General features: G+C 43.3%; 1 protein-coding gene across 2 annotated transcripts; it reads left to right on the plus strand.

Moving 5' to 3' along the window:
• Window positions 1-6,617: 6,617 nt before the first annotated feature.
• LOC129701813 (interferon regulatory factor 1-like) lies at window positions 6,618-18,046 on the plus strand. Of its 2 annotated transcripts, none has more exons than XM_055643278.1 (10): window positions 6,618-6,765; window positions 8,749-8,850; window positions 10,200-10,299; window positions 11,612-11,779; window positions 12,486-12,532; window positions 12,656-12,788; window positions 13,192-13,332; window positions 13,849-13,883; window positions 15,245-15,410; window positions 16,851-18,046. In XM_055643278.1, exons 2-10 carry the CDS (start codon window positions 8,764-8,766, stop codon window positions 16,949-16,951), a joined length of 978 nt encoding a protein of 325 aa, XP_055499253.1. In that variant the 5' UTR covers window positions 6,618-6,765; window positions 8,749-8,763; the 3' UTR covers window positions 16,952-18,046. The 2 variants fall into 2 exon arrangements, with proteins under 2 accessions (XP_055499253.1, XP_055499252.1); XM_055643277.1 differs by having other exon boundaries at window positions 6,651-6,833.
• Window positions 18,047-21,253: the final 3,207 nt, after the last annotated feature.

A 21,253-nucleotide genomic window follows, 5' to 3' on the forward strand; every position in this document is an offset into this window, starting at 1 on the left:
CTATATTTTGAAACCTGCATCCATAACTAATTTAAAGGGAGAGCTACAGGCTGTTAGATAGACACAAAAAGCTGGAGTAACTCAGCGGGACAAGCAGCATCTCTGGAGAGAAGGAATGGGTGACATTTTGTGTTGAAACCCTTCTTCAGACTGGTAGGATTATTTAAGGCTGGTAGGGTCATTTTTAATTTCCTGATGAGTGGTGTGAAATTGCGATAGAACTTTATTTATCCCAGGAGGGAAATTGATCAGCCGGCAGTCATAAAGATACCTGTAACATGAAATTAACGTGATGAGTGGGAAGTATAGGATTTGGGATGTGCAAAGATTGGGGATAGGGAAGGGGAGTCAGTCTACCCCACGACAGAAGGGGGAGGAGTTGTACAGTTTGATAGCCACAGGGAAAAGGATCTCCTGTGGCGTTCTGTGCTGGAACCAGTCTGTTGCTGAAGGTGCTCCTCAAGTTGACCAGCGTGTCATGGAGGGTGTGAGCTGTATTGTCCAAGATGCTCTGCAGTTTGAGGAGCATCCTCCCCACCTAGACCACCTCCCATGAATCCAACACCGCCCCAGGACAGAGCCAGCCTTCCTGATGAGCTTGTTGATTCTGTTGCCGTCGGTGACCTTCGCCCTGCTGCCCCAGCGCATGACAGCAAAGAACATGGCGCTGGCCAGTACAGATTGATAGAACATCTGCAGCATCTTACTGCGGACGTTGAAAGAGTGGAACCTCCACAGAAAGTTCTGACTGCTCTAATAATTCAAATTATTACTTAAAGAATAATTAAAGCAATAACTCACAGTAAAAAAGATTTTGTAAACCAGTTTGTTAATGCCTTGTTACACAAGGATCAAATGCAAGGTGCATTGTGAATGGTGAGGCTGTAGAGATGACAAATGTGTTCCAGTGTTTGCAAAGGTGAGATTGTTGACCTTATATGATATTCTAAAAAATCACATGTATAAATTCATTTGCAGGATAAATGACTCTCAAAATGTGCTTATTGTGGCCTTGTCAAACATAAGGGTTAGCACTACACGCTACGAATCCCAGCTGTGGAGACACTGGTATCGTTGTCTCGTTGTAGGACATTGATCATTCTTTTAATCTGGATTTTTAACTCATGTATTGTGTTTTTTTAAATATAATTTATGATGCTTTTATGTGATATACCAAGATTTTATATGTTTATGATATATTTTTAATATGCAATGCATTTTAATGTAATGTTGCCCCTTGTCTGGACCTCGAGTCCGTTTAAAAAGTGTATTATTATTATTATTATTATTCCATCCTTTTTGAACTGTTATGAATGGCGGCACGGTGGTGCAGCGGCAGAGTTGCTGCCTTACAGCGCCGGAGACCCAGGTTCGATCCTGGCTATGGGTGCTGGCTATGGGTACGGAGTTTGTACGTTCTCCCGGTGACCTGCCTGCGTGGGTTTTCTCCGAGATCTTCGGTTTCCTCCCACACTCTGGAGACGTACAGGTTTGTAGGTTCATTGGCCTTGTATATATGTAAAAATTGCCCCGAGTGTGTGTCGGATAGTGTTAATGCGCTGGTCGGTGCAGACTCGGTGAGCTGAAGGGCCTGTTTCTGTGCTGCATCTCTAAAACGAAAAATTAGACATGTGTGGTATCGATCTAAATACGTGTTAACTGAATCGTGATCATTGGAATGCAGCAGAGATATAACATGCTGATTGCAACATATCCAATGATTACATGCAGTTCCTGCCCTGCCCTGCCCGATGAAGTTTAAACATAAGAATTAAGTAAATACAGCTGTCCAGTACTAAGTCTTTACTTATTTATTCGATAACCTTGTACAGAAATCCTTTGCCGATGAAATTGCAATGACACAAAATTGGACTCGGCATTTCATGGAAGTAAAGCACAGGAACAGGCCCTCAGCCAATGATGTTCGTGCCAAACATGATGCCAAGATAAACTAACCTCCTCTGTACATGATCCATACCTCTGCGTTCCCTACGTATGCATGTACTTGTGCAAAAGCATCTTAATCGTCGCTATTGTTTCTGCCTCCACCGTCGCCCTGGTATCGCATTCCAAGCAAGTAAATAACTTGGATCTGCACCTGTCGCCCTAAAGAATCATCCTATCAACAACTAGAGAACAGTCCTCCTGAGCTACTACCCGCCTCATTTGAAACCCTCGGACTATTTTTAATCAGACTTTACAGGATTGTGGAGAGGGTGTTTCCACTAGTGGGAGAGTCTAGGACCAGAATCTTCTTCTTCTTTTGTGTGGCGTGCACAGCACAAAGTTGTTGGACAACTTGTTCTACTTGGTCTTCCGTTTGTGCACGTCGAGTTGATTGCATTAGTCGAAACAGGGCGGACAACGTGAAGGTTGCAATCTTCCACCCCGACTAGAAGCCATAGCCTCAGAATAGAAGGACGTACCTTTAGAAAGGAGATGAGGGGAAATTTATTTAGTTAGGGGGTGATGAATCTATGGAATTCATTACCACAGAAGACCGGGGAGGCCAAATCAATGGATATTTTTATGGTGGAGATTGATAGATTTTTGATTAGTATGGGTGTCAGGGTTTATGGGGAGAAGGCAAGAGAATGGGGTTGAAAGGGGAAGGTAGATCAGCATTGATTGAATGGCAGAGTAGACTTGATGGGCCGAATGGCCTAATTCTGCTCCTACAACTTATGAGTCCCTTTATCGTGTATCTGTGCACATGTGCAGATTTAACAGCTGTATAGGAAGGATCTGCAGATGCTGGTTTAAAACATAGATAATAATAATAATGATAATAAATTTTATTTGTGGGCGCCTTTCAAAAGTCTCAAGGACACCTTACAGAATTTAACAAGAGTAAAAAACATATAATCGGAGTAAAATAAATAATAAAGACATCACCAATACACAAATTAAAGACAGAATTCGATCCAAAGACAAAAAAAAATCAAATACACAATGTGAAGAGAGAGCAGCGGCAGCTAAACCGCGCCATCGTACACTCTCCCTTCCGACAGCCATCTTGGACACAAACTAAAATAATCACTTACACACAAAAATCATCCCCCCACAATGGTTACCACTGTGGGGGAAGGCACAATGTCCAGTCCCCATCCCCAGATCTTCCAAAGTCAGGCCTATTGAGGCCTCCGCTATTGCATCTACAGAGGCCCGATGTTCCCGCCGTTCTCGCCGGGTGCTGTTGCCCCGATGTCGGGAGAGTCCTCTCAGCGGCTGGGCCACCTGGAACGGCCGCTTCCTTACCGCAGACCGCGGCTTCCGAAGCCGACAAGGCCGCGCCGGTTTGGAGCTCCCAGGCTCCCGATGTTGAAGTCGGCGCCGCCCGCTCCGCAGACCCGCAGCTGGAGGTGTTGATCTCGGCGGTCACAGCTCACCGGAGCTCCAGCGCGTCAATCCAGCGCGGCGACCCAGGCAAGGCATCGCCCGCTCCGCTCCGCGATAGCGCTCCAGCGCTGTGCCGCCACCGAAGCCGAGGTGCTGGGCGCTCCCCGCCAGGAAAGGGCACTCCACGCCTGCTGGTAGGCCACGAGGACGGGTCGACGGGGCAGCCCGGAGAAAAAGCTGCCTCACCGACCAGGTAGGGACCTAGAAATATAATTACCCCCTTCCCCCCACATTAAAACGTCTATTTCTCCCACAAACAAAACACAGGACTCACTAGAACTACAAAAAAAGTGAATTAAACGGACGGCTGCTGGTTAGCAGCCGTTCCCCAAGATGGCTCCTCCTCCAGATAGATACAAGAAGCTGGAGTAACTCAGCGGGACATGCAGCATCTCTGCAGAAAAGGAATGGGTGACATTTCAAGTCGAGACCCTTCTTCAGACTAGACAGGGAAAAGGGAAACGAGAGATATAGACGATGTAGAGAGATAAAGGACAATGAATGAAAGATATTTCACACATAGGGTGGTGGGCGTATGGAACAAACTGCCAGAGGAGATAGTTGAGGCTGGGACTATCCCATCGTTTAAGAAACAGTTAGACAGATACATGAATAGGACAGGTTTGGAGGGATATGGGCTAAGCACAGGCAAGGACTAGTGTAATTGGGACATGTTGGCCGGTGTGGGCAAGTTGGGCTGAAGGGCCTGTTTCCACACTGTATCACTCTATAACTATCACTCTATATGCAAAAAAGTAATGAAGATAAAGGGAACAAGCCATTGTTATTCATTAGATGTTTACGAACAGTAAATAATGGGAAACGCGCAGTGCAAGAGGAACTTGGGTCTGGCACCATCTGTGGAGGAGATGGACTGGCAATGTTGTCCTCTTTATCCTTTATCGGTGCACTGTGAGTTGCTAGACTGTAATCATGTATAGTCTTTCTACTGACTGGTTAGCGCGCAACAAAATCTTTTCAATGTACTTCAGCACGCATGACAATAAACTAAACCAAATTGAATAAACCAAGTTTGCCCTTCGCACCTTAAATGCATTATTTCAATGCATTATTCCAGGATCTTCAGTTCCTTGTGTCTCCATACTATTCGAGGCATAGAGTCTTGCAGCAAGGAAACAGGCCCTTCAGCCCAACTTGTCCATGCTGACCAAGATGCCCCATCTAAGCTAGTCCCATTTACCCTTGTTTGGACCAGATCCCTCTAAACCTTTTCTATCCTGTGTCATTTTAATTATAATAACTGACTCAACTAGATACTCCTGTTCCATATACCTACCACCATCTGAGTGAAAAAGTTGTCCTTCAGATTCCTATTAAACCTTGCTCCTCTTGCACTGTTATCTGGTTCTTGATTCCCCAATCTTGGGTAAAAGACATTCACCCTAAATATTCACCTTACATATTCACCTCATGGTTATATATACATCTGTAACATCACCCCTCATCTTTCTTTGCTTCAAGGAATAGAGTCCTAGCCTGGTCAACCTCTCCCTATAGCTCAGACCCTCGAGTCCTGACAACATCCCTGTGAATCTTCTCTGTACTCTTTCCAGCTTAATGACACACTTACTGTTGGGGTCTCCTCACCCCTCCTGACATAGGGCCTCCTACACCCATGCATCTGGTTGACCAGTAATTGCTACAGGAGCTTTCTTGGACTTTGATCAGGCCGCATTTGGAGTATTGTGTGCAGTTCTGATCGCCCCATTATAGGAAGGATGTGGAGGCTTTAGATAGGGTGCAGGGAGGTTTATCAGAATGCTACCTGGATTTGAGTGTACTAGCTATAAAGGGAGTTTGGACACATTTTGATCATTTTCTCTGGAGCATCTGAGGCTGAGGGGAAGAATCTAAAGTTATGAAATGCACAGAAAGGGTAGGCAACCAGGGGTTGAATAATTGTCAGGGGTAGGGGTAGTGGTGGGGGCAGATACAATTGTGGCACTTAAGAGGTTTTTAGAATCATAGCGACATAAAAATAATCCCTGGATGGATATGGATCACTTGCAGAGATAAATTAGTTTAGATTTTGTTGTAGTTGTTGTCGGCCCCCTTGGGTCATGACTGACCATGGGTGATGCATCCTAGTTGAAGGTGATGTGTGGTCGGATGCAAGCCTGGGCGATGTCATATGGAGGACAGGTTGTTGCCCATGCAGCACGTCCCCTCTCTCCAGGCTGAAGGGTTTGTTTGCGAGGGAACCGGAGCACCTGGAGAAAACCCACGCGATCACAGAGTGCGTACGTACAATCTCCGCATAGACAGCGCCAATAGTCAGGATCGAACCTGGGTCTCTGGGCGCTGCAAGGCAGCAACTACCACTGTGCCACTGTGCTGCCCATCAGCTACCAGTAACATCAGGCAGGGACATAAAGTCTCGTAACATCTTGCTTTCACATGAATGAAAGTTGTGTTTCTTGATGAATGCACCTTTCCAAAAGAACTGAGACCTCTGCACAAAATATCATTTATTTGACTTTCTCTACTCTACTGATGCAAGCAATATGTCTGCTTGACGTATCTTATGGGATCATGATTTTCTTTCACTGTTTCCCCGTTGTGGGAGGATTGTTACTTTGATCACATACTTAGTGTTTTAGTTTAGAGATATAGCACAAAACTGCGTGAATACTAGTCGGGAAATGAGCAGATCTCAACCTAGGAGCTGCTTCTGGGTACAAAACATTGGAATGCCATTTTAAACAGGACATTGACCAATATTGTGCATTTTAATGGGGTACCTAACTTGGCATTAACACTAATCACAGCTAGGTTTTAATACACCACAAGACCAATTTATAAGCATGCACATCTTAAAATCCGAAGATATATATGTTTAAAATATCCTTCTATTTTATAGTGTGACATTTTATAAAGTGTCTTGAAATAGGGTTTTGCAAACAAATAATCCACTATTATGGTTGCACTGAATTATGACCAAGGGCATGGGAAAAAATACATAAAAATAGAAAAAAAATCTCATGCAATTCTAAAACAATGTGCATGTTTTTGACATCTTTGGCTGATTTTAATTCTTGTTTATTCGGGATGCCTGGCCTGGTGGCGTACTTCCCCCATTCGAAGCGAAGCAACTAAACAGCATGATTTCCCCGAAATGATGCGAACACAAGCCTTACCAATGGTATCAGCCCGAAGCAATTTCGGACGGGTGCCAAGAGCTCTTATTGGTTCTCCAAATTTATCATGAGAGTTGGTGGGAATTCCCGCGTTTTGATTTTTAATATTAGCGATCACCCTCCCCAGAAGCCGACAGATCGACTGGAGTGATCTAGCAGACAAGTCTCCTTGCATCTGGAGAGTTTAACCAGTCTCACAACACTGCAGGTAGAGACGCCGTCTAACGTCAACGAACACGATACAGCGTGGACTCGCTTTGCTAGCGTTTATACCGGGTACATTTTATTTACAGACTTGCAGTGACTGCTTTAAATGTCAAAAGCATTGATGCAATTTAATGAAAACCAGAGTAATATGTGCTAAATTATATCTGCGTTAAGAATGGCTGCAATCGTCTTGCATTACAATCTTTGTTGTTATTCACTTTCTTGCAATGGCTTGAGAACTGTGCACAAGCTCTTAACAATAATAGTTGCAATTTAACGCCTGTCCGCTAGGACATTTATGCCTTTATATATATATATATATATATATATTATATAAACACACGCGGAAGTTGTTGAGAAATATCGGAACCTACCGATGCTTATAAAGTTTGCAGTTAAATAATTAGCAATTAACCTTTATTTTTAAAAATCTTTTAAAGTTTGAATTGTTCACCTGATGTACATGCACGGAAATACTTGTGTTTAAAGGTCGCTCCTTCGCAGATTACGAGCGAAACGTAAATTGCAATTCTGCAGAGTTTGAAAACATTGCCATGTTTTACGCTTGGCGATTTATCCAAACGTAAAGATGATTTAAGTGCGGGGTCAGACTGAATCTTGGCGATCGGTAGCCTGTCGAGAATCACGCGGGGTTAGGCTGTGAAATACTGATGATGATAATCCACTCAGTCCAGGAAACGCCACTCTCTCTCTCTCTCTCTCTCTCGCGCTTCGTTGGGTGACAGTGTCTGTCGTTTAACTGGCACCGTGGGAGCGCATTGCACACCAGTTCCACCCGCCTTTTCAACGCTTCGCCTCAATTTTACAACAATAAGCCATCACAGAACGAAATAACTCAATAGCAGCGACAAACAATGCATATATACCTAACTACAGTAGGCGCGCCTCGCACACATACTTCACATCAGGGGAGCTAGCACCTTGCACCGCGTTAAGTTTCACAGCACTTGTCAGGTTCTGGTGTCGAAATTAAAGGATAACAAGAGAGTCTGTTGCATGTTTGACCATGCAGCTCGCAATCCGTTACCGATCTCATTTGATCCTCGCCCAATCCACGGTAGGCGTTTCCCACAGCGAGTTTCACACAACAACAACAACAAGCGGGGCAGAATTGTTCTCCTAAAAAGACACAAAGTGCCGAGGAGTAACTCAGCGGGCCAGGCAGCATCTCTGGAAAGACATGGCTAGACGACGTTTAGGGTCGGGACCCTTCTTCAAGGGGGAGAAAGGTGCAAGAGAGAGAGAGAGAGGGGTTGGGGCAGGACAAAGCCAGGACCAAGTGGTCGGTAGATGGGACACAAAATGCTGGAGTAAACTCAGCGGGTCGGCTCTGGAGAGAAGGTGTAAACCAGCATCTGCAGTTCATTCCTACACAAGGATGCACGTGTGCTGGTGATGGTTGAACAGAGGCCAGAGATGAAAAGACCAAAGTGTGAGATGAGGATAAAACAGATGTGAAGCCAGAGGAAGGAATACACGTTGAGGGGGAGAAGGGGAAGGGAAAGGAAGAAGTGGGTGTGCATCCAGGTGGGATATAAAGAAAAGAGGGGGTTGGTCAACTAACATTGGAGAATTCATTTGGATGTAATCTACCCGAGTAAAATTTGAGATGCTGTTCCTCAAGTTTGCTTGTGGCCTCACTCGGGCAATAGAGGAGGCCCAGGCCAGAAAGGTCAGTGTGGGAATGGAAAGGGTAGTTGAAATGGCTCACACCTGGGAGACCCAGCAGTCTTTGGTGTGATCCACCATTTGCTAAACCATCATTGGTAAACCACCTTGGCTAAACCACCATTTGCAGCTTCTTGTGTCAGAATTGTCTTTGTGTTGCATAAGACTGAGCACTAGTCTCAACCGACTCATCAAGACCTCATTAGAATGAAAGGGTCATTGTCAATCTATGTGAAGCATTAGGATGAAGAACCTCATTCACTGCTAATAAATACTTTTTTCTTTGTTTCACCAGGAGTTCTTGGAAAACATGCCTGTGGCAAGAATGCGCATGAGACCTTGGTTGGAATTACAAATCGATTCTAACAAAATTCCTGGATTGTGTTGGATAAATAAGGTAAATGGACATTGTTTTAGACTTTAGAGATACAGCGAGGAAACTGGCTCTTTGACCCACCGAGTCTGCGCCGACCAGCGACCACCCCGTACACTAGCACTGATCCTACATATTAGGGACAACTTACAATTTTTACAGAAGCCACTCAAGCTACAAACATGGAAGTTTCTGCAGTGTGGGTGGAAACTGGAGCACCCGGAGGCAGGCAGCCCGTGCGGTTGCAAGTATAAGCTCAGTACAGACAGCATCCAGAGTCAGGATCGAACCCGGGTCTCTGGCGCTGTAAGGCAGTAATTCTACCCCTGCACCACCGTGCCACCCTAATTGAATGCAATGCACAATGAGACATGGTTCATTATATTAACGTTAAAAAAAAATGTAGACACAGTGTTCCTGACTGAAGCATTTCCTCCCCTTACCTCTAAAAAGCATATGGCTGCCGTTTGCCTTTCCAAGATATTATTTTGTTTGTCATTATTTCTCCACGGGTCAACTGGTCCAGGTGACCAAAGAATTTTGAATCATCTCGAGCATTTAGTCATACAGCCCAGAAACAGCCCAACTTGCCCACTCTGACCAACATGTCCCATCTACACTAGTCCCACCTGCTTGCATTTGGCCCATATCCCTCTAAACCTATCCTTTTATCCATGTACCTGTCTAAACATTTCTTAAATGTTGCAACAATACCAGCGTCAACTACTTCCTCCAGCAGCTCGTTCCATTCATCCACCACCCTTTGGAAAAAGTTACCCCTCGGGTTCCTATTAAATTTTTAAGAAGGAGCTGCAGATGCTGGAAAATCGAAGGTACACAAAAATGCTGGAGAAACTCAGCGGGTGCAGCAGCATCTATGGAGCGAAGGAAATAGGCAACGTTTTGGGCCGAAACGTTGCCTATTTCCTTCGCTCCACAGATGCTGCTGCACCCGCTGAGTTTCTCCAGCATTTTTGTGTACCTCCTATTACATTTTTTCCCCGCACCTTAAGCCTATGTCCTCTGGCTCTCAATTCCATCAATAGGGCGCAAGTGAGGTGTGTAAGACCAAATCATTGGGTATTTTTAAAGCAGAGATTGACTCGTTCTTGATTAGTAAGGGGATTAAAGGTTACAGGGAGAAGGCAGGTATGGTGGACCAGACTCAATGGGCCAAATGGCCGAATTCTGCTCTTGTGTGTTATGATAACATAGAACCAATGGGCCAGCATGGACTTGGTGGGCTGAAGGGCCCACTTACATGCACAATCTTTCACTCAAAAATGTTCAACAGCAGAAATATTGTCCTAGATTTGTAATCTACTTTTCGTAATTGATCATGCCAACTTTACACCTATTCCTTCAAAACTCAGGATCGACGGACATTCCAGATTCCGTGGAAACATGCTGCTCGACATGGATGGAACCTGGAAACTGATGCGTGTCTTTTCAGGAACTGGGCTGTACATACAGGTAGGAAACATTGTCCTTGCATTGACCACATTGTGCGTGGGTGCTTGATGCAGTCCAATAAATAGTTCTAACAGTCTGTGAACCATCGATATTTTGGAATGACAATGTGCAAAAATAAATAGGAATACTGGGAAAAAGTCAGCACTTGTTTGGGAAGGGAAACCAGTTAACATTTCGGGTCGAAGTTCCTTCATCAGAACTGTTTACGGAGGGTGTTCGACCTGAAACGTTTGCTGCGTCCCCTTCTGCTTGATTGGCTAAGATAGTCATACAACATGGAAACAGGCCCTTCGGCACCAACTTGCCCATGCCGACCAAGATGCCCCATTTACACCAGTCCCACCTGTCCATGTTTAGTCCATGGATAGGAAAGGTTTTTTAGGATATGGGCCAAACGCGGACTGGATGAGTTTTTCCAGCATTCCTGTTTACTTTCTCCAGACAACAGCACTCGTGGTTTTGAATGTTTTCCATGCTAATGTTGCTCGCTTTGCAAGTCAGATCTGATGAAATCACTTCCAGAGATAAAACACATATCGATTATTATCTGTATCAAATATTAACTGTAATGAGGAAGTTGTGTCTACAGTATGTAGGAACAATGAACTGGAGAAACTGGTTAAACAAAATGGCACAAACTGCTAGAATAACTCAGCGGGTAAGGCAACACCTCTGGAGAACATGGATAGGTGACATTTCGGGTCAGGACCCTTCTTCTGATGACATACTAGTCTATATATTTAGTTTAGATATACAGCATGGAAACTGGCCCACCAAGTCCACTCTGACCATCCATCACCTGTTCACACTAGTTTTGTGTTATCCCACTTTCTCATCCATTCACTAATAATTTTAAAGAGGCCAATTAACCTACAAAGCCCATATATCTTTGGGATGCGGGAGGAAACCGGAGCACCGTCTACAATATTATGCACTGTCTACAATATTATGCAACCTGATTTCAGATTTTAGTCGCACCATCTGCTTTCTCATGGCATTCTTCGCAAATTAGTTCACATTTGCAAAGCAGACCCTACGATATGTGATAATAATTTAAGATGTTTTCACCTACTGGGTTAACTTCTGCCGTAGAAAAAACACAATATTTCCCACCCTATGTAATAAAAGCAAAGTGTATTCTGAATGGAAAAACTCAGGAATGGCTTTTTCTTGAAATATTCAAGGTCAGGACTTTAAAATAACAATAATGTTTGACTATGATTCCTATGATTAATGATATATTAATGTTTTAAATGTAACTCAAACGCCCATGTACAACAGTTGCCTAATCTCTTCCATTTTAATTTTGTAGGGAGATTCAAGCAGGGAATGGACAAACCTGAACCCAAAACATGGAAAGCCAATTTCCGTTGTGCTATGAATTCTTTGCCTGACATAGAGGAAGTGAAGGACAAGAGTGTTAACAAAGGCTCCAGTGCGATTCGAGTCTACAGAATGCTTGTTCTGTCAACCCAAAAAGGTATTTGAAAATTCTGCCTGCTTTTCATTATGATTTGATAGGCAAATCATGCTGATCCTACAGCTCGCTCTGGCAGTGGAGGAGGCCCAGGACAGAAAATGATATGTTCTTTTGTCAAACACAAAGTAGTACTCAATTGGGCAGGCATTGGCTCTGGAGGACATAGAAAGGCAACATTTTGGGTCGGGATCCTTCTTCAGACTGATTGTGGTCAGGGGGTGTGTGGGTGTGGGGGGGGAGGTTGATAAGAGTTTAGCTTGGTTTAGTTTAGAGAATTTGTGCTGGAAAGGGACAAGCTATATCCTAGTGGACATGGGTGAGGTTGTGGGGGTTGATAGGCACATGGGTGGACAGAGGCTAGAGACAAGAGACTGTTAGATCTGGAGAGATGAATGAAAATTAAACCTAGAGTAATATAGGTGGAAATAAACTATGGGGAAAGGGGGCGGTGGGGTAGTGAAAGGATGCACATTGGTATGAGGGGGGGGGGGAGAAATCAGGGGACACAGGAAATGGGGGGGAGGGTAAGAAAGGGGATGGTATTTCCTAAAATCGGAGAATTTAATGTTGATACCGTTGGGTAGTGAGCTACCCAAGCGTAATACAAGGTGCTGTTCATCCAGTTTGCATGTGGCCTCACTCTGGCAATGGAGGAGGCCCAGGACAGAAAAGTATATCATTCTTTACTTTTTTTTGTTCCCCACAGAAAAGAGGCCCCGTTTGTGCAAAGAAATAAAAAGCAAGAATAAAAGGGTAAGTACATGAATGATTTCATTCTACAAGCTCACTGTTCTGTTCGCTATCTTTTCCGCCTCATAGAATATTTTCCCATTGTTTTTATTTTAACACTAAAATATCTTCCTCACTTTATTGCAGACAAAGTCAAAGATCAAGGAAGAAGCGCCAGAATCTGCAGCAATAACATTACCAACTGATCACACCACATACACTGCAACAGAGCAATATACTTCACAGGAAATGGTGGCTGACAGCACTGTGTCTATAGAAGGTGAGGCCATGGGGAAAATTGTCTCTTGAGATAGTTTTGTAAAACACCAAAACATTGCATCATTTCAGCAGCTTATAGACTTTTAAAAGAATTGTCTGATACATTCGATTGACCATTAATTTTTATTTAAACGTTCCCAACACATAGTATTGATCAGTGACTTGCGACACTGCATCTTGATTAGTACAGGTGTTGGAGGTTATGGGGAGAAGGCAAGAGAATGGAGCTAGGAGAGAGAGATAGATCAGCCATGATTGAATTATGGAGTAGATTTGATGAGCCTAATAGTCTTAATTCTGCTCCTATCAATTATGATCTTATAAATATAATTTGACAGTAAATTCTTCAACATGTTAAACTCTTCATCGTGCTGAACCTCTGTCTCCTTCAAAATCTTTTACAGAATTTGTTTCATCAGAATCTCATGCAGCAGTGCATCAACTGTCAGAATGGAATCGGAATGGCATGGGAGAGGAGTGCGAGCCCATTGCCAGGTCTTGTGACTTGTATCAGTTCCAAATCTCTCCTTTACCCTCTCCTACAGGTTAGTATAAGATGTTCAAATCTAGTTAATTTCGTCCTGTACTTATTCGCAACTGTTGAGAGGTGGGACTAGTGTAGATGGGGCATGTTGGTTGGCGTGGGCAGGTTTAGCCGAAGGGCCCGTTTCCACGCTCCACGACTATAAAAATGGAGCAAGTCAACAATGGACAAGGACAATTTCTCCCCAGCTGTTATCAGGCAACTGAACCATCCTATTCACCAACTAGAGAGCGGTCCTGACCTCCCATCTTTCTTATTGGAGATCATCAGTCTATCTTTTATTGGACTTTACTGGACTTAATCTTGCACTAAGCATGCAGCATCTTGCACTTATGAATAAACGTTATTCCCTTTATCCAGTCTTTTCACTGACTGCATTGCGTTCAACGAAAAGCTGTTCTAAACAACTAGGGGGGGAAGAAGAGTCAAGAGTTAGGTCAGAATTGTTTGTTATGTTACTTGGGCATCTGCAGAATTCATTTGTGCGTACTGAGATGTGTTCTTTTTTTCTTCATAGCTGACCGCTTCTTGTCGGGAGAGGAATGCACAGTGGTGAGTGTACTCAGATGTTTTTATTGAGGGAATTCTGTATTGTGCATAAGCCAGACTCCATTTAACTCATTGCTATTGCCAATTGATTTAAAACCCACCTTTTAGTTTAGTTTAGAGATGCAGTGAGGAAACGGGCCAATCGGCCCACCGAGTCCGCACTGACCAGCGATCCCCGCACACTAGCATTATCCGACACACACTGGGGATAATTTACAATTTTACGGGGTGATCACGGGTCGTGCGGCCTTGATGGGCTGAAGGGCCTGTTTCCATGCTATCTCTAAAGTCTAAAGGAAAGTCTAAAGTAAATAGTCTCTATTTACAGGTAAACTCCCTCCCTTTGAAGAATGAATGCTCACTGCATACTCGATTATCCACTACCATCCTGAAAATAAATAGTTTTAGTGACATCTCCCTGCTGTTTCGTGCTGCAACATTCACTTGCTTGCTAGTAGATGGACCAGTAATGTCTGAAGTGTTTGTTCCTTAGTACCTTTTTCCTTCACAATATTCATGAGGCAAGTGAATAAACCCTGTGCTATATTAACTTTGAAATCTTTAGGTGTAAAATATTATCAAAGCTGGCAATGTTTTTCATCAAAATGTGGTATCGTTCACAATGCATGGGCAAAATTAATGCCTTGTCCTTGAATCTCTTCTGTCATAATAGTTATAATTCAGTTGCTTCATTTTTGGCAGGATAAAGTGAAAATAAAAATACATTATTTAGTGGTTACCATATAAATGTCGTAAATTTTAAATCGTCAAATCAATAAATCATCAATGCATTAATTTTAAATTTCTTAAGCTGTTTGGGAACAGCCCTATCCAAGACCACTAGAAATTATAGAGAGATGTGGGGTTGTAGCTCAGTCCACCAAACATACTAGACTTGCCAGGCATTGACTCCAGCTACACCTCGTGCTGCCTGAGAAAAGCAGCCAACCTGGTCATTCTTTCTTTTCCCTTTTCCCGTCGGGAAGAAGATTCAGAAGCTTGAAAGCACTCTGTATCTTCCCCATTGCTCTTCCGATTGTACTTGAGTTTGGCTTGATTGTATATACGTATGGTATTATCTGATTCGACAGAAAAGTATCCAAAACAAAGCTTTTCACTGTACCTCAGTACATGTGACAATAATAAATCTAAACCTAAAGTCAAGGGCCAATATAAAATTTATGGAATTAAAAAAAAAGATCTTATCTTTAAAATTAAGCAAAAATAAATCACAGAAATTCTTGGGTAGTGAGTTCATAGTGAGTAATGCTGATATTTTCATGAATGTAAATGAAATAAAATGAGTAAAATATTGACTAAAGTGCTTTATTTTAACTGTAATCTCTTTTTTTGAAAATCCACAGGAATTAGTGCCAGAAAACAGTACGTGGGAGCACAACACCATTGAAGGAAGGGGTTACTATAGCAACGGAATGGGGACCACTCCACTAAATATCGCTGGATGTGACATTAGGACAAGTGAGCAAGAATCCTTGCATCCGCTTTTCGATGATGCAATAGAGTTTATAGGTAAAACGCTATAACATTAATGATCTTCTGCCTTTTAACACTACTCTTTTGCTCGGGTAACCTCTCCAGCCAAATATTAACACCACATTCATTGGCCCCAATGTTCATGAAGGAAAACCTGGGCCCCATATTTGAGGAAGGATGTGCTGGCTTTGGAGAGAGTCCAGAGAAGGTTTATGAGAATGATCTTGGGGATGATGATGTTTGGAGCATTTGATGTCTCTGGGCCTGTGCTCGCTTGGAGTTTAGAAGGATGAGGGTGGGGTCTCATTGAAACCTACTGGATAACGAAAGGCCTGGATAGAGTGGACAAAGATAGGATGTTTCCAGCAGTGGGAGGGACGAGGACCATTGGGCTCAGAAAAATAATTCTGTACGTTTAGAATGGAGGTGAGGAGGAAGTTCTTTAGCAGGAGGGTGGTGGATCTGGAATTCATTGCCACAGACGCCTGTGGAAGCAAAGACATTGGGTATTGTTAAGGCAGAGAACATGTGTCCTTTAGTGTAGTTTAGAGATATAGCATGGAAACAGGGACCTTTGGTCCATGTCGGCCATTGATCACCCGTTCACATACTCCGTCCATTACCTCCCAATACAAGGTTTGTTGCAGCCTCTGTATGAGTATCTGAAGGGGCTGCTCCTCATGTTTTGGCTGCATTTCAGCCCCACACTCCTGTCGTTTGGGTTCGGGGTACAGTGGCGGGTGGGTTTGGGAGGTGGGATTACCCTGTCGGTTTGCTCCTGCGCCTGGCCAAGATGTCGACTGCCTGCTCCTCTTCCAGGCCCACGTCCATGCCTTTGTGTCCTTAGAGAGGGAACACACGATGTCCACGGGGATGCCTTCTGTGAATGTTGGTCACCACAGTGGGGAGTGGGGGGCTCAAGGGCATTGTGGATGTTCATAAGTTCTAGGAGCAGAATTAGGCGGTTTGGCCCATCAAGCCTACTCCGCCATTCAATCATGGTTGACCTATCTTTCCCATTCAACCCCATTCCCTTGACCGCACCCTGTAACGCCTGACAACCGTACTAATCACAAATCTATCAATCTCCTTCAAAATATCCATTGTCGGCCTAGACAGCCTTCTGTGGCAATGAATTCCACAGATTCACCACCGTCTGACAAAATCAATTCTTCCTCATCTCCTTTCCAAAGGTGTGTCCTTTTAATCTGAGGCTATGGCCTCTGGTCTTGGACTCTCCCACTATTGGAAACATCCTCTCCACATCCGCTCTAAGGATGACAACATTGCAATTTGATGGCTGGTTGATTGACATCTGCAAACTGCAATGGCAGCTTTGATCTCGCCAGTACTCTGTAACTGTGATTAATTGAATGAAATAGCTCCTTCCCAAGGAAGGAGGAAAAATACAAAGTTTAGTTGACAATGCATTATTTGTCAGAAAATCTAATATTTTGTTCTGTTTTTCCTTTGTAGAATATGACTTCAGGCCACAGTTGGAGATGAGGTCAGGAATGGACCTATTGAATATGATAGATTCAAATTGGCAAACTGGAACTCTTATTGGTTGCATTTGAAGTCAGCGTGTCCTGCCTAGATGAATGGTCACAATGTACATAGACTTTTATTTTACCCCTACTCTCATTGTAATTATTACCAGACTTCCCGTACGTACATCAACAGCCAGCAAAGGAAATCACATTAAACGGACTATGGAAGACTAAAGTGAAATAACAATGACCACTATTCCTCTGGCCAAGGCAAAGAATAATTCACCACACATGGATTCCGTTTGCTGTTCTTGTAATTGGGCAATATCTGTTTTGGTTTTGTTTTTTTTTTTGCTTCTGTGTGAAACCAAATGCTTTTACTCATTCAGTTACATCACCTTGAGCTCTGCTTGTACAAGAACATTTATAACGTGGAAAGATTTGCGAGAAAGTTTGCAAGAGAAGATATTTCAGGAAATCTTTAAGACAATGCTGATGGAACAAGACCCAGGAGTATCTGTGAATGCAAGGAACTGCAGATGCTGGTTTACCAAGGGAAGACGCAAAGTGCTGGATTAACTCAGCGGGTCAGGTCCGATCAGCTATCCATGCTCTTCAGGAATGCTGCCTGACCCGCTGGGCTACTCCAGTATTTTGTGTCCTCCCCAATAGTATCTCCTACTGAAGAAGTAAAATGTCAAACAAAAGAGTTTTCTTTCACTATGTACGGATATTATCTTAAATGTTTCTCAACTTAATTGTTCATTTTTTTGAAATCATAAACAAAAACAGTGGATCAAATAGTCAAATTAATTAAAGGGCAGCATTTTGTTAAATTCAGTTGCAAAAAAAGTTATGTTACCTCTCAAAGCAAAGTTTTCAACACTTTTATTTGTAAGTAAATACAATTTAGCCAACACTGGAATCGAATTGCTTTAGAAGTTGTACATAGATTATCATGTTTAAGAGATGCAGGAGTTTCACAAATGACCTCACGGCGTATATGTGGTGATGTCCAAGTCTCCCAGTTTGTATTTTTCAACTTAATTGGTGGCTTCACAAAGATTTGTTGGATGTTTATGAACAGCACTATATTATATTTTGTTTACATTTTTCAATGTGAACGTTCTTAAATTTGTATTATACCAATTGCTACTGTCAAATAAATACTTTTGATAAATATCTGTGTTCACTCGATTACAGAAAATAGGCATATATTCCTGCAATATAGAAGGGTAAAAGGCAAGCCGAAAGTTTTCGGGATATTCAAAGGAGATTATTATTCTACCAGTAGATAATGAGGGAACCTGATTTTGAAATTGAATGTGTAATTTTAAAGTTCAGAGATGCTGCCTGACCTGTTCGCTGAGTTACTCCAGCACTTTTAAGGGCCTGTCCCACTTTCACGACCTAGTTCACAACCTTTTTTACTAGTGGACATTTTTCATCAGGCTAGAAAAACTTGACTTGATTATCCATACAGAAAGGGGAATGCAAAAAACTTCTCACATAAAGTGGGATAATTATACTATTCAAACTCCTACAACTAGGGGTGGGTGTCAGGGGTTATGGGGAGAAGATAGGAGAATGGGGTAGATGAGCCACGATTGAATGGCAGAGTAGACCAAATTGCCTAATTCTGCTCTTATCATTAATTACCTTATAAACTAGCTGTAGTTGGTCGAGTTATCATTTTAAATGATATATATATTTGTTAGTTTGGATATGGATCTAAAGTGGCTGAACTTAGGATACCAGTTGGCCTTTATTTAAGTGAATGGTTTAATTAGTGTGAGGAGCTAAATGGTATTTCCTTAATATTGCATTGCATTTAAATAAATTGTCCGTGTTACTGTGACTTGTTGGCTTAGTCCAGTTTCTTCAGTACGCATGCTAACACTTGAAACTCTATAAAAGTGCTGGAGTAACTCAGCGAACAATCAGGCGGTATCTCTGAACTTAAAAAAACGATACAGTGCAAAATCAGGCCCTTCTGCCCACTGAGTCTGCGCCGACCACAATCACCTTGTACACCAGCACTATCCTACACACTAGGGGCTATTTACAATTTTTACCATTGCCAATTAACCTACAAACCTGTACGTCTTTGGAGTGTGGGAGGAAAGGAGTACCCGGAGAAAACCCACGCAGCCCGATGGGAGAATGTACAAACTCCATACAGTCAGCACCTGTAATTAGGGTCTGGTGCTGTAAAGGGCCTGTCCCACTATACGAGTTTACCCAAGAGCTCCCAAATTAAAAACAAAAAAATCAAACTCGTGGTAAGTATGTAGAATGTACGTAGCGGGTACATCGGAGCTCGGGACGTCACTTAGCGGCTCGTAACGCTAACGGCAGGTGCTTGGGGAAATGCGATAAGCTCGTGATGTTTTTTCAAAATGTCCACGAGAGCCCCGAGTACCTACGAGCAGCTTTTGCCGAAATTCTCAGAGTTCGAATCGGGCAACTTGGGCGAACTCTTGAATTACCTTGTACAGTGGGACAGGTCCTTAAGGCAGCGACTCTACTGCTGCGCCACTGTGCCTTACAGATAGTAACATTCAGCAACTGCAATATTTCAACAAAATAAAATCCAGCCGTCATTTCCAACCCCCCCCTGCATTCCATCAGCGTTACCATTACTGTACCCTACCTCATGTCTTTGGGAAGTGGGAGGGAACCGGAGCATCTGTTGGAAACCCATGCAGTCACAGTGGTACATCTGGTAGAGCAGCGGCCTCACAGCACGAGAGAAATGGTGGAGTTACTTTATGTAGAGTTACTATTTGTGTCTATCTTCAGTGTAACCCAGCATCTGCAGTTCCTTCCTGCAAATTGCCCAACGCATCACCGGTTCCTCGCCCCCCTCCATTGAGTCTGTCCAAAGCAAGCGTTGTCTGCGGAGGGAGCTCACCATTGCCAAGGACTGCTCTCACCCCAACCATGGACTGGTTACCCTCCTACCATCCGGGAGGCGCTACAGGTCTCTCCGTTGCCGGACCAGTAGGTCCAGGAACAGCTTCTTCCCTGCGGCTGTCACACTACTCAACAATGTACCTCGGTGACTGCCAATCACCCCCCCCCCGGACACTCCTCCCACAGGAAAAAAGAAGTCTATGACTGTATGCATGTAAATAGATTTATTTATTGAAATCATATTCTATGTCGCTCTTCCAGGGAGATGCTAACTGCATTTCGTTGTCTCTGTACTGTACACTGACAATGACAATTAAAGTTGAATCTGAATCTGATATCTATTAGGACCACAGGTGCTGTCTGTGTGGAGTTCGCATGTTATCCCCGTGACCGCGCGGGCTTCCTCTGGGTGCCTAGTTTCCTCCCACATCCCAAAGGCACATGGGTTTGTAAGTTAATTGGCCACTGTAAATTGCCCTTGGTGTGTAGGGAGTGGATGTGAAATTACGATGACATAGAACTAGTGTGTATGGGTGATCGATGGTCAATGTGGACCTGGTGGGCTGGGGGGGCCTGTTTGCATGTTGCATCTCTCAACTAAACATCAGTAAACTTGTGCATAAAGAACCCTTGATGATTGAATAGTCAGATGAAAGCAATCAGCCTTATACATGAACATGAGTAAAAGTCAATCTGGGAAAGGTCTCAGAGGATGTTACATCTATCAGCCATTGAAGGACAAAAATATTCCTAATGTATTTTCTCAGTAATGTGATTAACAAAACGATAAGAGTTGCTGCCTCACAGCGCCAGAGACCCGGAATCGATCCTGACTACAGGTGCGGTCTGTTTGGAGTTGGTACGTTCTCCCTGTGACCATGTGGGTTTTCTTCAGGTTCTCCGGTTTCCTTCCACACTCCAAAGATGTACAGGTTTGTAGATTAATTGGCCTGGTACAATTGCAAATTGTCCCTAGTGTGTGTTGGACAGTGTTAGTGGGTCGTTGCGACCAAAGGGCCTGTTTCCGTTCTGTATCTCTAAAGTCTAAAGGAAAGTCTAAGGAATACAACCCACTCATTGTATAAATGTAAAATGCACAAAGACCTTTCTCAGGATAAGGCATGATACAAGTGCAAGCACTGTCCTGTAAGCCAATTTACTTCCAAGAAATTGCTTAATCACCAACTAACCACCTTGAGCACACGGTGTACCAGCCAACAGTTAATTATGTCTTGAAAGCATGAGATGAAGAAAAACAAAACGGATTCACAGTGTTTACTGTAGTTTGCTCCAATGTATGGGAAATCACAGGGATATTCCTACTGTCCGAAACAACAAGGTATTATTGCACATGAACATGGCAAACACAATGCATGTAGGTGATATGTTTTCATATTTTTAATATGTTGTTATAGCTCAGTTTCATGGCCCATCCCTATTTTTTGGAAAGATTTTCTTGATGGACAACCCAAC

This window comes from Leucoraja erinacea, chromosome 11, assembly GCF_028641065.1.
Source record: "Leucoraja erinacea ecotype New England chromosome 11, Leri_hhj_1, whole genome shotgun sequence".
NCBI classification, from domain to species: Eukaryota; Metazoa; Chordata; class Chondrichthyes; order Rajiformes; family Rajidae; genus Leucoraja; species Leucoraja erinaceus.